Raw genomic sequence first — 16,528 nt, forward strand, 5'->3', positions numbered from 1 at the left:
AGAAAAAACAAAAGAATTTATGGATTTAAAGAAAGAATTTTTATTAGCAACATCATTGATAACACTACTGACAATCAAAGATAAGTTGATTAAGGAAACAGAAGAAGGGCATTGAAACTAAATGAGAGATTTTATAAGCAAGGAGTTGCTAAGAGGAGTCCCTACAAATTTGATTAAGGAGATGATTAGAAGATTGACACCACAAATGGCAGAAGACATGAGACTATTTCACTACAGGAAAGATACAGGTTGATAGATGGAAGTGTATAGTCTAAAACTAGTTAAACTTAGTGAAATTTAGTGACAATAGATATAGTTAAATAAATAATTTGATAATGATAATAATGTATACAACGTGTAGTGTTATGATAGGTAATAATTGGATATGAATATTGAATGGTACCCATGAAAGGAAGATTAGAAATCCTCTTGGCTTATATATAAAAGTTAATAAAAAAGAACTAAGTTAGATTCAGTTAAGTCTTGATTATTAGGGGGGAAAATGTTATGATACAGGATATAGTCAAATAAAGGAGGGATAATGATAACGTGTGTGTGTGTGTGTGTGTGTGTGTGTGTGTGTATGGGTACAACATAAGAAAACTGGATATAAATTGTAAACAGTGATTTGTAACGGATTAGAAAATTTTGCTACTAAATATTATGGATGTTTAGCTAGAATAGGACATAAGGATTCAGTGTTATTGGAGGATTTTAGAAATAACAAATGAAATGCGGTTATGTATTAATATTGATATATTTTATGATGAAGGACATTTAAACAATTATGGTCAAGTGAAAAGAGGTATGATGATGGTAAAATGTATAAATATCTGAGTTAAAATACTTGAGTTAATATGAATTATGCTTGATGACTGTGGAAGAGAAGCACGAAAGCCTTTTGTAACCAACTGATACACTTTCTATAACATGTAAAGAAGGAAGATTTTATGTGTTGTTTTTGTTTTTAAAATAAAAAATAAAAAAAATAAAAAAGAATGTCCTGTCTTTGATGGATACATGTGAATTCTTGGCAACTTTGTACCTTCAGGAAGACTTTGTCTTAGATTATCGGTTGTTTTTGATGGAGTGGCAGAACTGAGTCGGAGGTGGTCATTCATCCTCGTGATTCTTCCTTCTCTGCAGCTTTTGATATCACTTCCAGGAGTTGGGGCTTGGGGGGCATGCTTTCATGTTTCTACTCCATTAGTGTTGGTTTTGGAGAGAGATCAGTCCCTAGACCCCTCCTGTGTTGCTATGTTGCCCTATTGCTGTGATGGAGAACCTATTGCACGCGTGCCACCGGTGGCACACAGAGGCATATTTGCTGGCATGCCAGCCATCAGCTCCAGTGTGCCGGTCAGCTGATTTTCGGCCTTTCGAAGGGCTTGGGAAGGCGGTTTTTGCCCTCCCCAAGCTTCAGGAAAGCCTCCGGAGACTGGAGAAGGCGATATATTTGCAAGTTGAGTTTCAAAGGTTTTTTAAAAGACCTGGCTTCTACTTCATGATAATTCTTTAAAAGTTAAAGTCAAAGGCCTCAGATGGCTATTAGAAGGTACATTAATACAGCAAATTAACACTTTCCCTTATTTAGAGGTAGCCTTCTCTAACCTGGATCTTAGTTTCATCCGCATTGTAAGAGCTCATTTACTTCACACACATATTAGTGCACTACTAAATTACTGTTCTTTGGCCCTAATTATTGAGATGTATACAAGTAGTGCTCGACTTACAACTTTCATTTAGTGACTGTTCCAACTTACAACAGCACTGAAAAAGGCAATTATGACCATTTTTCAACTTAACAACTGTTGCAGCATCCCCATGGCCATATGATCAACATTCAGATGCTTGGCAACTAGCATGGATTTATGATGGTTACAGTGTCTGTATAAATCCTTAGCTCCATTTGCAAAGAATTTCTTCTGCTGATTACTTGTTGAAAGTTCTATAAAAAAATGGCGCCGAGCTGTGTAGGAGGGGCGTGACTCGGATAGAATTTTTGCGAAGCCTAAAAGTGATGTATTACCAAGAAGTGATTTATTATCAAAGCAAATAGCAATTACTGCATAATTGGACTGCTTGGACTTTTTAACGGAGTAAAGAAGATTAAACTTGAGATGGCTTCTAAGCAAAAATCCCCCCCTACTCCCCCCGCATCAAAAAGTGCTGGAAATTCACCAGCGCCTTCTGCTAAATTACAATCATTACTCCCTTCTACTTCTGCAGGGGACCCCCTGACAAGGGAAATTCTGCAGAAGGAATTAATCGATGCGTTAAAAAATCATGCTGTTACGATGGAAGCAAAACTTAAGGAAGAGATAGTTGCTTCTAACAAACAGATGTCTGAAGAATTTACGACATGTAACCAAATGATTAGAGGGGACTTTCTGATGGCTCTGAATTCGTTAGCTGGTTATGCATTTGGACTTGAAGAAAAGTTAGAAGATCTTAGTGACTCTAATATGAACTTGGTAATGAAGATGGAGGCGGTCCAGCAAAAGGTCAGCGATGCAGAAAATGAAATCATAATGCTGCGGTATAGGCAAATGGAATTTGCTTTAAGGATAAGGGGCCTCCCTTGAAAATACACAAGAGAACCTGAAACAGACTCTCTCTGAAGCCTTCGACCTGATGGCGGGAAGGTCAGGAGGGAATCTTGATTGGCAAATCGAAAAGGTTTACCACGTTAATTCCGGGCTGGCAAAACAAAAACAATTACCAAGAGATATAGTGGTCTACTTCGCCACTAGAGATGTGAGAAACACGATATTGCAGGAATCCTACAAAAATAAGCTTCAAATCCGGGGTCGGGAGGTGACTGTCTTGAAGGAGATACCACCTAAAATGCTGAGATCTAGGAAAGACTATGCCTTTTTAGTTGAAGAGCTTAAAAATCGCCAGATACAGTTTAGATGGGACGCACCAGCCGGCATCGCATTTAGTTACCTTGGAAAAAGACATCGCCTCAATACAATAGGGAAGGCACAAGATTTCTACACCAATGTACTGAAGGGTGGACAACCCCCTTCCTCTAGATCTAGACAAAAAGAACAAGAAGGATATGATGGAAAGCAAACCACTCAAGTATTAACAAGGGGGGATCAACTTGTTCTCCAAGAGGTACAAGAAGCTAAAGAACAAAGACAAGACCGCCTGGTTACTAGACCAATGGAACAGGAATTAAGAAAGCAACGTACACAAGCCACCGTTCAGGAGCATACAGGTGTAACATCAGAAGCAGTGGGAGGAGCTAGGCCAAAGGTTAAATTCCAAGATGTTCAGATGGCTCTTAAAAAGTTTCAGGGGGCTAATGATGGTAACTAAGTCTCTAATATGGAATGTTAAGCGATTGGATCAATTTAACAGAGGATAGAATACTCAATATTGAAGGGTATGATTTGGTATATGGTTGCTTATTTGCTATATAATAAAAAGGTGGATAAGAATTTTAAAAGTCATATTCTAAGGAATGCCTTACTGTGGGTTGGGGAAAAAAACATCAATATAAATTAAATGACATGGTAGACTTAACTTATAAAAAGGTTAAGATATTCTGGACAAAAATATGATGGATTATGTAAAATGTTCTTTAAAAAAAAGGATAAAGTTTACCACCCACCTATTTTTTGCTATGTATAATTACTGACTGTACATCAGTAGAGATTAACTTGACTTTGCATTTGATAACTCCAGCTAGATTGTTGGTGGCGCAATACTGGAAGAAGGAAGATTTGTCTACTATCCAAGAATGGACATTGAAAATCACAAACTTAGCAGAGATGTCTAAAATTTTTGCATATCTCAAGGATAATTCAAACGAGAGATATAAACAAGACTGGGAAAAATGGATTGACTATATTCAAAATAACTATGGGTCTAGGAAATTTCAGATAGCTTATGATTAAGATCAGAAATGATACAAATTGTTTATAGTTAGCCTAGCAAGGAGGAGCTAAGCTCAATTCAAAGATGTTATTAACTCTCTACTTTTTCTTTAAGTATATTTTAAACTGTTTTTGTTAAAGATTTATACCTTGTATTGGTTCTGGGAAGTCAGGGTGGGGGAAGGTTGGGGGGGTTGGGGGGGAAGAGGGGGAGAGAGTGGAGCTTACTAAGTTGGAGGAGGGGTGTTCGATGATTGTACATGTATACTGCTATTTTTTCTTTTTTATGTATATTGAAATGGAATTATAAATACCATCAACACAAAAGGGACTTTGCTCAGACACACCAAGTGAATTAGAGGAAGAGTGGGAAGCAGAGGAGAGAAGAAAGATAGGAAGAGAGGGATAGGAGAGAGGGTGAAGGGGGAAGATGAGGTGTATAAGGAGGAGTGGTAAGGGGAGAGAGGAGAAGGAGAAAGGAAGGGGAAGTAAAGTAGAAAATGATGGAGGGAAGACAGGATGTAGAAAGGGGGAAGAAAGTGTCAGATAAGGTATAAATATGGTGCATGGAGAGCAGAAGAGCCAATAACTGGGTTTTTCTTTTTTTTTCTTTGGTAGTTGATGGTAAGATGAATTGATGTAATTACTTAATAATACAACATGATATTGACTATGTAATAGTATACATGTGATTATATGCTATGAAAATGGAAAATAAAAACTTTCTATGTAATAACAATTATAGTTGAACATATGATGTACAATGATAACAATGTACCTATGTGTACTCGATGGACAATCTGTGATTCTATATACAACTGAAAGTAGTGATGCACAAATATAAAATATTGGAGAACTCTTTCATATTGCAAAAATAATATAATGAGATAGGTGATTCTATAAAGACATATTATTATTAAATAAACAAATAAGGATGCAATGGAATATTGGTATATATGTGAATCTAGTTTCTAGAATATTTGTTTAAAATGAAGGAATATCAGTTATAACTGAACAATATGATGTACAATGATAATAATGTATCTATGTATGCTTGTGGATAATCTGTGATCTTGTATACAATTGAAAGTGGTGACGCAAAAACACACATCATTCTTATCTTATACTCCTGGGAAAGAGTGCTGAGGCGAAAAGAGAAATTTGAATTCCTTATTCTGGAATTAAAGGGAGGAAAAATATTGAAAGTTCCTGTCTTTTATTTTGAGAATGCGAAATTCTTACAGCAATGAGTAGGTGAGGAGGAAATATTTAACTTTCTTTGTTCTATGCAGAATAATTCCCATTGGAATATTTTGCACTTTCTTGGAAATTGAAATTGTCATCATCACCCTGGCTGGTTCGATCTGGCAGGGTTGGCACCAGGGGTGAAATTCCAATTTTTTTACTACCAGTTCTGTGGGCGTGGCTTGGTGGGTGTGGCAGGGGAAGGATACTGCAAAATCTCCATTCCCCCTTCTCTGGGTTCAGCCAGAGGTGGCATTTGCTGGTTCTCTGAACTACTCAAATTTTGAGATGCCTTCCACGATAATAGGAGGGGAGAGCCAGCCTGGAGACAGCAATCACAAGGCAGGAAGTAGCTGAGAGAAGGGGTGTGGGGGTTGGGAGAAGGCATGGGACCGGCTCCCAGCAGCGGCTGCTCGGATTTGCCATTTGAGAGAGAGAGAGGAAGGGAGGGAGGAGGAGGAGGAGAAGGAAGAGGAGGGGAGTGAGTGAGTGAGTGAGAGCGTGAGCGTGTGTATCCCTCCTTCCTTCAGCCCAACACTCTCGCTGGCATCCCGGCCAGACAAGAAGGACTGCAGAGGGTCTCCTCGAGTCTAGGGCAGCGAGTCATTCGATGGGAAACGTGCCTCTTGGAAGGAATGACCTGGCTTGGCTCTCGCTTCGTCTCTCCTGTCTCTTCGCTTCTCCGTTCGGTCGTTGGACGGCAGATTGAAAGTGGGAGCCAAGCCGGGTCATTCCTTCCAAGAGGAAGAGAGAGGGGGGGGAGAGGGAGAGAGTGTTAGTTAGTTGGTGGGCAGACTTAGCACTTTGTTAAGTTTGTTTCTCTGTGTGTTGTGTATATATACATGTCTCAATGGGTGCAATTGTGCAAGCATTTTTTTCCCTCTTTAAAAGAATTTTTGGATTTCTTCTCACCAAACCTTTAAGACTGAAAGAGTTAGAGTTGAAATATAAAAAGATTGTCAATCACCATACTGTTAGATTGATAGGCAATTATGGACTATCTTGATTATATCCTCCTTAGAAAGAATATGCTACTGTATGGTTGAGAAAAAGATCAAACTTCATTCCATGGAAACCCAACAAAGTTCATAGGGGGGGGGGGGTTTCTTTCTATGATGGGCTTCTTGGGTCAACGTGAATATCAGTTATCAAAAATGTAGGTAGAAAATTAAGCAGGCAATAGGCAATTACAAAAAGGAAAGCCAACTTTCTGAATCTGTTTCTTTGCACTTAGTGACTTATAAATAGACTAATGTTCTGAAAACCTGACTTAAATTACTATATATTTTAAATAGCTGTAAAGCTATGCTGAAAAAGTTGTTCTCACGTTATTGTGATAAATTCAATAAAAAGAAGGGAATTCTTGATGAACTTAAGGAGAAATGCGAGTATTGTATAGTAAATGGACAAATAAAATTACCAATCAAAGAGAATATTTACACCTCAGGGTTGAAATGAGATGTTTTCTCTTACTCTTTCCTCTTCCTCTCTTCTCTCTCTGTCTCTCTCATCCTCTTTCTCTTTCTCTCTTCTCTTTCTCTCTCCCTCTTTTCCATTCTTCTGTCACTTTCTCTCTCCTTCTCCCTTCTCTCTCCTCTTTGTCTCTTTCTGTCTCTTTCACCCACTTTCTTTGTCTCTCTTTCTCTCTCCTTCTTTCCCACTCTTCTGTCACTTTCTCTGTCCTTCTCTGTCTCTTTCTGTCTCTCTTCCCTCTTTTTTTCTTCCTCTCTCCCACTCTTTTATCACTTTCTCTCTACTGCCCAACCTGTCCCCATACTTATCTTCGATTGATCATGTTTGCAATAATTTACCTTCTTTCCTAAATAGGCGCAGTTCCCTTACCGGATCCCTCGCTCACTCAAACACACACACACACACACACACACACACACACACACTCACTCACGCACAAAACCATTTTTCTCCATTCCAATTCGGATCCTATAAATCAATTGCTCTGTGAAACATCTATGAAAAAAATTCAGGTGCTCAGGCATGAAAATGTGCTGCTCAAATACTATACTTTTCCCGCACACACTGAAAAAAAATTAGAGGGAACATTGCAGGTGGATTGTTCTCTGTCAGAAAATTTGTCCTTACTTCTAGGCTGAATCTCTCCTTGTTCTCTCCATCCATCATTCCTTGTCTGGCCTTCAGGTGTCTTGGAAAATAGCCAGACCCCTTCCTCTCTGTGACAACTCTTTGAAAGGGGAGGGGGTTGGAGTAGACGACCTACAAGGTCTCTTCCAATTCTGTTTACCTGTATCTATATCTGGCTCTTCGCCCAAATTTGGGCCAAGGTTAAGTGATTGCATTGTGTGAACTCGGTCCCCCCCACCCCAGCCGCCGCCCCGGTCCCCATTTTTCACATAAGGGCTGGGACGCGAACGGGGCTTAAATTCATGATCTTTGAATCACGCCGATGACAGTCCTCCCATCCAGCCGCCGGTGGTCCTTTTCCGTTTTCCAGTGAGAGGGAAACGATCCCGATGCTATCCCTGCCCGGGCTCGGCGACACTTTCTGTGGGGGCTGGAATCTACTTCTGCACCTCCCAGGGGATCGATCCAGAGCGCCCCAAAAGGCCATAATAAAAGCCCAGGAATTTATCAGCACCTTCGTTTCTGGCCTGACGGCTGCTTTCCATTTCCCGTCAACCAAAAGGAAAAGGGCGGTGACCGCTTTTCGAGTTCGCGCTTTTGCCGAGCTGAGTCCGTTATGGGCATCTTTCAAGACCCGAATCACCGCCCCGGAAAAGAAGTTTGAGGAAGCAAATCACTTTGTCTAAGCCGTCCCCGCCTTTCGCACAGCCTGCGCCACAACTTGCGGAGTCGTTTCTCCCTTGTTTTGGGGGTCCTGGGAGGTTTTCTGAGGTCTCCCCGTTGTCATCGTCCCTTTCCAACCCTCGGCTGATAGAAAGCTCCCTGTAAAGGTAAAGAGTTCTTGGATGTACTCGCGAACGCCAAAGGGTGGAGAAAATGATCGGGATCTCCTTTATTACAGTACTTTCTCTGCCGACAAGGGATACTACAGGGCGGGGCATAACCTTTTCCTAGGGGGTCACAGCAACACTTGTAATAACAACACAAATAATTCATACACCATTCGAAAGCCCATCAAAAACTGAGTTTATTGACACGATTTAATAGTCAGTATGACCACCATTAGCCCTTCGAACAGCATTCAAACGAGGTGGATAAGAACACAACAAATCTTCAAACAGTTCCGTTCGATTTTCCAGATTTTTCAACACAGTTTCCAAATTCATTCTCAAAGTTTCAACCGAATATCGATTTTGACCTTGCTCCTGAATCATCAGAGCTTCCACTTCATCCTTAATTATGGCCCCAATGTTCTCTGCCGGATTGAGATCTGGCGAATTGAGATCTGGCTCCAGCATCGCGAGCCTCTCGAAAGGCAATGCATTTTATTCTGTCAATGATCCTTTGTTCTTCCGAATCGAATTTTCCAGCCATTCTTAAAGCAAATTTAACATTTAATAGCTCATTCAATTCAGTTTTTTATGGGCTTTAAAATGAGGTGTCGCGGAAGTTGTAAACTGCTGTCGATCTTGCTGTGACCCCCTAGGAAAAGGTTATGCCCCGCCCTGTACATGCCCCCCCTTCCGCGAATTTAATCTCATTTCACTCGGCGGGGACGCCAGAAACCATAGTTGGCTGATCCAGCACAGGCAACGCACAAGCTAGATATTTTGATCATGGTTTAGTGTGAGTTGCTGAGCTAATTTTGGTTTATTCCAATAAGCGAAAAGCGTAGTACTCAAAGCAGCCAAAGTGCCCTAGCCTAGCTGAAAATGAGTAAGGGAGTGGGTTGAAAAAAAAAGTTCAAAATAGCAGGAGAAATTCAGTACAGATAGTCTTCAACTTACAACAGTTCATTTAGTGACTGTTCAAAGTTACAACATCCCTGAGAAAAGTGACTTAACAACCATTTTCCAACCATTGTAACATCCACATGTGGTCACATGATTTATATTGCGATGCTTGAAAACTGTCTCACATTTATGACCGTTGGCAGTGTCCAGGAGTCACGTAATCCCCTTTTGTGATCTTCCTGACAAGCAGAGTCAGATTCAATTAACAATCATGTTATTAATTTAACAACTGCAGTGATTCCCATAGCAAATGTGGCAAGAAAATGGGGCAAAAGTCCCTTAACAAATATCTCACTTAATAACATACATTATAGGCGCCATTGTGGTTGTAAGTCAAGGACTAGCTGTATAATCCTCTTGTTTGGGTTTTCACCTCTCTCCCCCCCCCCTTCACTTTAGCAGCAATAAGGATGGACCAGTTGAAAGATGATCCCATTGCTGGAACCAGTGATGAAAAGCCAAAGGTAGAGTTCTTGCTTATTCTGAACTGATTGCTGTTCTCATAGTCTGTGTGTGGTGAAGTGTGCTTTTCATGGACATGTCATGACATGCCTTTCGTTGCTCTCTTCTTGACTCCAAGCTTGTTGCTTAAACTTTATCATTCCTATTATATACACAACTGTGGGATCACAGCTGCCGATTCTTCAGCTGGGGTTGGCCTTCATTCACATCAAGTTCTTAGAGAACCTAGGATGCTCTAAAGTATCAGCATAGTAAATGTGTGGATCCAAGCAGCATAGGCCTCTTGTAAGTGATGGACGTTTTGTCGATGTGCAGATTCTCTAAGTGCCATTGATGCGGATGGGCCCAAGGGTCCTAATTTAATATCGAACCTTAAACACATAGACCCTTATTTGCTTCTATCTCTGTTGCAATATTAGGAATGTATTGAACTTCTTGCCTAATGCACTTGTCTGTTTATTGAACTATGTACTATGATATGTTGTAACGCAAGGGTGAGACACGTGAAGAGTTCCTGAAACTAGCAGATGGTGTAAGATATGTTAACCCTAACCTTATATTGAATATTATAATATAACTTCTTCTTTTTGTATCTGTTTTGATGTATTGTATCTCGATGCGTGTAAAGGAAGTTGAAATTTCAAAACCTATAAAAGATAGACCCCGGGTGTTGCCTGGGGTTCAGACTTTGTCAAGTTATTGCTCTGAACCATTGCTAGCAATAAACCTGTTCTGCACTCTCGTGGTTCTGTCTCCTGACTTTGGGAAGCGGGTTTTCCCCCCAACACCATTAAAGTTTTTTTGGTATGGCACCCATTACCAGCTATCCTTGACTTACGACCGCAGTTGAGCCCATAATTTCCATTGATAAGTGAGGCTGTCAAGTGAGTTGCTCCTCATTTTATGATCTTTTTTGCCACAGTTGTTAAATGCACCGTGTGGTGGTGAAGCAAATTTGACTTCTCCAAAAGTCTTTGCTTATTGGAAGTGGGCTGGGATGGCTACAAAAGGTAGGTCACATGACATCATCAATGCATGCCAGTTGCCAAGTGCCTGAATTTGGATCATGTGACCATGGAAATGCTGCAAGTGAAAAATGATCATATGTAGCTTTTTCAGTGCTGTTGTAAATGAATGGTTGTACGTTGAGGTGTTCTGACCCACCTCGTCCTACACCAAAGCAGCCGAGACAAAGATACTTCCAGGATTTATTGATACACAGACAGGCCCTTGGCAGCAATCCAGCACAGTCCAGGCTTTGGCAGCAATCCAGCACAGACAAGACAGTGGCAGCAATCCAGCACAGACTAACCTTGGCAGCAATCCAGCCTGCCAAGCTAGCCTTCTCCAACTTTAGTGAATATGTTGACTCCAGCAAAAGGGCGTGTGCACAATCATTCCTTTTATAGTCTTGAGAGGAGCCTAATTACCACCAGCTGAGTGCAATTATATCTTGTAATTGCGCAACTGTTCCTTACGCCTATTAGCTCTTCGGTGCTGGGCATCCAGGAACAACTCCCTTGTCTCCGCCCCACTGGTCCAAGGCTCTGGTGCCTCCTGGTGGCCAACCAGCCTCTCTGCGCCCTGCTCAGAGTCAGAACCCTGTCCAAGTCCTCCACATCCTCCAGAGCCGACTCATAGGGCCCCTCGCTGTCAGAGTCTGGTGGCAGCTCCAACAGCTCCTATTGGGCCACAACATGAGGACTGCCTCTCTTATTAGACACTCGGTCCAAAAAAAGCAAAAAATACCAAACAATTCAGTCCAGATTCAAACAACCACAAGCGTAACAGGAGACCACAACGGGATCCTCGTAGATACATTAAGCCCATCCTTTGAACCATAGTGAGGTCCTGAGAGCTTTCCTGTATCCCAGCAGAGTAGGTGCTGTCCTTATCTCTGATGGGATATGAGTTCAGAAGGTGGGGGACTCTTTCAGAAAGCCTTGGATTTCCTTGGATTTCCAAGATGGCAATGTTTAATAGAGAGGACCTAAATGTTCTGCTTATCTCCTGGGTGGGCAGCAAAAAAATGGAGAAAGGCAGTTCCTTAGGTAACTAGGCCCTGTGCCAGCGATGGCTAACCTTTCCGTCTTCACGTGCCGAAAGTGCGCCCACACCCATAATGCAATGCCCCTCACGCTCCACGCCCCCCTGTGCATGTGTGCGCAATTCCACATGCTCTTCCGCACAGGCATCCTCAAACCCCGTGCTCCTCCTACACATGTGCTCGCAACACCCCCATGGCCCATTTTGGGCCTAGCAATAGCAATAGCAGTTAGACTTATATACCACTTCATAGGGCTTTCAGCCCTCTCTAAGCGGTTTACAGAGTCAGCATATTGCCCCCACAGTCTGGGTCCTCATTTTATCCATCTCGGAAGGATGGAAGGCTGAGTCAACCCTGAGCCGGTGAGATTTGAACCGCCGAACTGCAGATAACAGTCAGCTGAAGTGGCTGCAGTACTGCACTCTAACCACTGCGCCACCTCGGCTCTTTTTGCAGGCCTCCCTGAAGCCTCCTGGGACCAAAAATGAAGCCCTGGGGGCTGGGACTGCCCCCACCCCTGCACTGCCCCCTGCCTCCTTTACATACATCCGTGTCTCCCGCTGCAGAGACCCAAAAATCAGCTGGCTGATGTGAGGTGCCTGCGCAGTGGAGCTGCGCTGGCGCGACGGCTCACGTTCCCACAGAGAGGGCTTCGCGTGCCACCCTGGCACACGTGCCATAGGTTAATCATCACAGCCCTATGCCATACAGGGCTTTATTGATGACAACCAGCACTTGAAAGGCAGCTGGAAACCACCTGGCAGCCAACGCAGCACACCTGGCAGCAGTGACACAGTGGTTAGAGTGAAAAGCATCAAGTTGTATTCCTTGGTGGTGCAGTAGTTAGAGTGCAGTTCCGAGGCTATTTCTGCTGATGCCAGCTCCCTGCAATTTGGCAGTTCAAATCCCACAAGGCTCAAGGTTGACTCAGCCTTCCATCTGTCTTGGGGGAGTAAAATGAGGACCCAGATAGTTGGGGGCAATATGCTGATTCTGTAAACCACTTAGAGAGGCCTGGAAAACACTGGAAAGCTGTATATAAGTCTAAGTGCCATTGCTATTCCAGTATCAAATGGGGAAATATTACCCTAGCCAAGACGGACAATGAAAACTTCACCAACCTGGGTAGTGGGAGGGGGCTAAACAGCCACAGCCATGGCTGTAGCTGAACAGCCTCTAGACCTTGGGTCAAATCATACTCTAGTAATAGAAAGTTGGCTGAGTTTGAGTCTATTGTTTTTTGTCCTTAGTCTTTGAGGGCTGCTCCTCAAGTTCTCTGTAGAATATAGTTTGAAAATCCTGGTCCATCCCACAAGTAGCCTCTGATCTATCCAAATTCGGTAAAGAACAGGGCTGTCAAACTCCCGTCTCATGGGCCGGATGCATCACATGCTGGCCATGTCCATGTCTGGTTTAGCAAAGAGGAAAAAAGTCCTGATATTTCACCTGATGCTGCCATGACGATGGGAGTTTGACACCCCTGATATAGAACATCTAATTGTGTTGCTGCTGGCTAAGGGCGCCCTCCTAATTTGGCTTTCACCTGTTCCACAGGAAGAAACCGAATCCCTGAAAGACAAACATGGAGTCTGTCGTCTTCCTATTTTTAAATATCACACAAGAGAAGCCAATTCTCCTGATTGGATCCTTGGTGCTTGGTTTTTGAAAGTGTTAGTTGACTCTGCTATTACTGGGCATGATGAATCAAGCTAACTTTCCTTTATTCTTTTCCTGTTGGGATGTCATGGTGCAATTTCCCCACAGTCTCCATGCCTCTTCTTAGTACATTATGTACATTAGTACATTATGGAATCACATGCACTTGGAGATATGGGTAGAGCAGAACATGTTTTAAATTACCATATTTTTCGGAGTATAAGACGCACTGGAGTACAAGATGCACCAAGATTTTGAAGAAGCAAATTTTTAAAAAAGTAGGTAGGTAGAGGGATAAAGAGATAGAGAAATACACTAGGGAGGGAGGGAGGAGAGGGGAGAGAGAGAGTAGGTAGGTAGGTAGATAGATAGAGGGATAGAGAGAGATATATAGAAAGAGATAGAGAGAGAAATATAGCAGATAGATAGGTGTTTTTGCTGGCACAGCACTTGATCAATGTAATTCTCATCAATCAATTAAAGAGCTTTCCAAAAGGGGGTGGGGAGTATTTTCACTCTGCAAACCTCCCAATAATGCCCCGCTTTTCCAAATAAAAGGCATAAATAGCCTGGGGGGGGGGGCTTGCACAGTGCTCTGGGGGGGGGGGCAGAAACCAGCAAAAAATGGCCCATTTTTTGTCAAAAAAAATCAAATGCATAGCCTTATGGAGGCTTATAGAGTCCTGCTGGGGGCTGGAGGGGGGGGAAATGGCCATTTTGGTGAAGGGGGAGGGGCTTCAGGAGGGGAAAAATGCTGTATTTAGTGTATAAGACTTTGAGGAGGGGCAGCTCAGTACTTCTAAAAGACAATTTTCAGCCTCTTTTTTGAGGAAAAAAAGGTGCGTCTTATACTCTGAAAAATACGGTAATCCATAATTGAGAATCCCAGGTCTGCAGTGTGCCTGGTTACAGAGAAGATTCAGCTTGAAAATAATTATGTTCTTTCTTTCTTAAGTAGCTTAATTATATTCAATTCAGGAAATGCCTGAATTGGGCTAAAAGCACCTATGAAAATATCCCATACAAAATTTTGTTTCACATCCAACTGTGTTACTGTTAAGTGAAGGTGCTAGGCACTACATGGTCTTTTTACTATTGTTTTAGTGAAAAACAAAATAAACCAAATGCATATTTAATTGTTCCCTTTTATTAGATCAAAGAAGAAGTTAACAATGAATATGATTTTCCCGAAAAAAATCCAACAAGTTGCAAGGATGCAAGCGAAGAAAAACGAACATTCCTGGTGACATTAAATAGAGATGAGAGGAAGCATGAAGTGAGAGGCAGACTTACCGACAGTCTGATTAGTGCCCTCAAGTCTAGTACATATATTTGTGACTGGATGGAGAGAAAAAAGGGGGTAGAGTTCCACTTAATAGAGAAGAAAGAGCCTTGGAATGTCTGTGTCAATATGGGAATGCCTTTAAAGTATGTACCTGATCGCTCACAATTTGAATTGAAGTCCTACAATGCAACTAATGAAAGGTGGTATCGCCAATATGATGATGTAAAAGACGAATGTATAGTGTTCTGTGTCCATAAAATAGTTTCTAGAATGAAAAGCCGTAGAGCACAGAGAATTAGGTTAATCAAAAACCGCGACCTACTTAAAGAATATTGCATACTTTGTATCTGTGCCCCTAAAGGAGAATCCATAAAAGATGCCATGTGCAATGATGGCCGCTTTCTGCCATTCCTGAAAGAAGAGAATTGGACTCTGGAGGACGGTGCAACAATCATAGATAACAATTTTCCAGTTGACAACTTATCAGGTCAGGTTTATAATATTGGGGTGGAGCCTAAGCCAGAGCCGGATTGTGAGATGGGACAGGTCAGCGCTAAAAGACAAAAGCTGCAGGACTCTGAATTGGGGGTCCTACACTTGTATCCTAAGCTGAAGGAAGAAAGAGAAAACATTGCCAAATTTTTGAGATATAAAAAGGATAAACTTGAAGCTTATAAAAGAAACTATGGCAAGGAGATGAATGGCTCTCTTTCCTGCAAGTTGGTTAGGATTCTTGCTAAAAATATGGATTCAGTTGGATTTATAGGGAGGAGAATCTCAGGATACTTTCAATGGGTTGGAACTTGCTTCGTTCTCCATGGTAGATATATATTAACGTGTCACCATGTAATAAGGAAGATAGTTGGAGAAGGAATTGAAGCAAAGGACTGGGGAAATAGAATTAAGCAGTTGGCCCGTGTAACTTTCTCTTATGAAGAACTTCATCGTATGGAAACATGGTTCTCATTGGAGAACTGGTTTGAAATAGCAGATGAGGATCTTGATTTTGCTGTGCTGAAATTGGAAGAAAATGGAAGTAATAGTCATCCTCCACCAGGACTGTTGCATTTAAATTCCCCACCACCACCAAATGGTCCCATTTTTATCATAGGTCACCCAAAAGCAGGAGTCAAGTCTATAGATGTTTGTCTTGTTGTCAGTGTACCTGAACGTGACAAGGCAATTGGGGATCATTTGCAGAAATGCCTGAAAATTGAACATTGTATCTGTGTGTGTGGTTACAGGCCAGAGAAATCCATCCATAGGTATAATCCAGAATATTTTGTGTTAGATACAAGTAATGCTAATGTTGTCACTTATGATGCCTGTTTTTTCGAGGGGTCATCGGGTTCACCGGTGTTTAACAAACATGGGCAGCTTGTTGCTTTGCACGCTGCTGGACTTGCTTATGAAATGAAAGACAAAGACTGCAGCATAATTGAATGGGGCTATTCAATTGACTCAATTATTTTAAAAATTAAATCCACATTTAAATCTTGGCATGATGCTATAATTGCTCCTGATGCAAGGGAAGATAGCTCACATGTGGATGCATTTGTGAGTGAGGCAGGGGAGGAAATGAATTGTCATTAATATTATATTGTTAAAATTCAGGCCACTTCTCCAAAAAATGAAATTGCTTGAGGAAAAGTTATCTGCAAAGGTTCTGCTTTCTTTAGATTTATAACAGTTTGTGACAGATACAGTATATTTATTTTCAAATATACAGGCTGAACATTGCTGCCATTGGTTAAATCTTTCAACCAATGTGTCAGGCCCACTCCATTCCATAATTAGGAAAGAAAACTAAGAGACTCCATGGGTTGGAAATCAAAGTACTTTTATTAATTATAAATGGTAAGCGAGCAGTAGCAAAGCAAAGTCTGATTAATATGGCGCGAAAGCAATTGATATATATGATAGCCCGTTCCCCCCCCCCTTAGGATCAAAGCTGCAGTCCAATCATAAGTCCTTCAAATGTCAGGTGTGAGATAACTTCAAAAAGACAGGCCAACGATGGAATGTGTAGGCCGTTGATGCAGGCGGGAAACAC

The 16,528-nt window shown here is 41.7% G+C and overlaps 1 protein-coding gene across 2 annotated transcripts; it reads left to right on the forward strand.

Moving 5' to 3' along the window:
• The first annotated feature begins 7,998 nt into the window (after positions 1 to 7,998).
• Positions 7,999 to 16,217, forward strand: LOC116516020 (protein FAM111A-like). Of its 2 annotated transcripts, none has more exons than XM_032228370.1 (3): positions 7,999 to 8,062; positions 9,425 to 9,489; positions 14,344 to 16,217. In XM_032228370.1, exons 2-3 carry the CDS (start codon positions 9,436 to 9,438, stop codon positions 16,066 to 16,068), a joined length of 1,779 nt encoding a protein of 592 aa, XP_032084261.1. In that variant the 5' UTR covers positions 7,999 to 8,062; positions 9,425 to 9,435; the 3' UTR covers positions 16,069 to 16,217. The 2 variants fall into 2 exon arrangements, with proteins under 2 accessions (XP_032084261.1, XP_032084270.1); XM_032228379.1 differs by having other exon boundaries at positions 9,428 to 9,489.
• Positions 16,218 to 16,528: the final 311 nt, after the last annotated feature.

Source organism: Thamnophis elegans, chromosome 1 (genome assembly GCF_009769535.1).
Source record: "Thamnophis elegans isolate rThaEle1 chromosome 1, rThaEle1.pri, whole genome shotgun sequence".
In the NCBI taxonomy this organism is placed as follows: Eukaryota; Metazoa; Chordata; class Lepidosauria; order Squamata; family Colubridae; genus Thamnophis; species Thamnophis elegans.

Coding starts and splice junctions, on each gene's coding strand:
- LOC116516020 (XM_032228370.1), top strand. CDS start 9,436: ATGGACCAGTTGAAAGATGATCCCATTGCTGGAACCAGTGATGAAAAG. Junction 9,490..14,343: donor CCAGTGATGAAAAGCCAAAG/GTAGAGTTCTTG, acceptor CCCTTTTATTAG/ATCAAAGAAGAAGTTAACAA.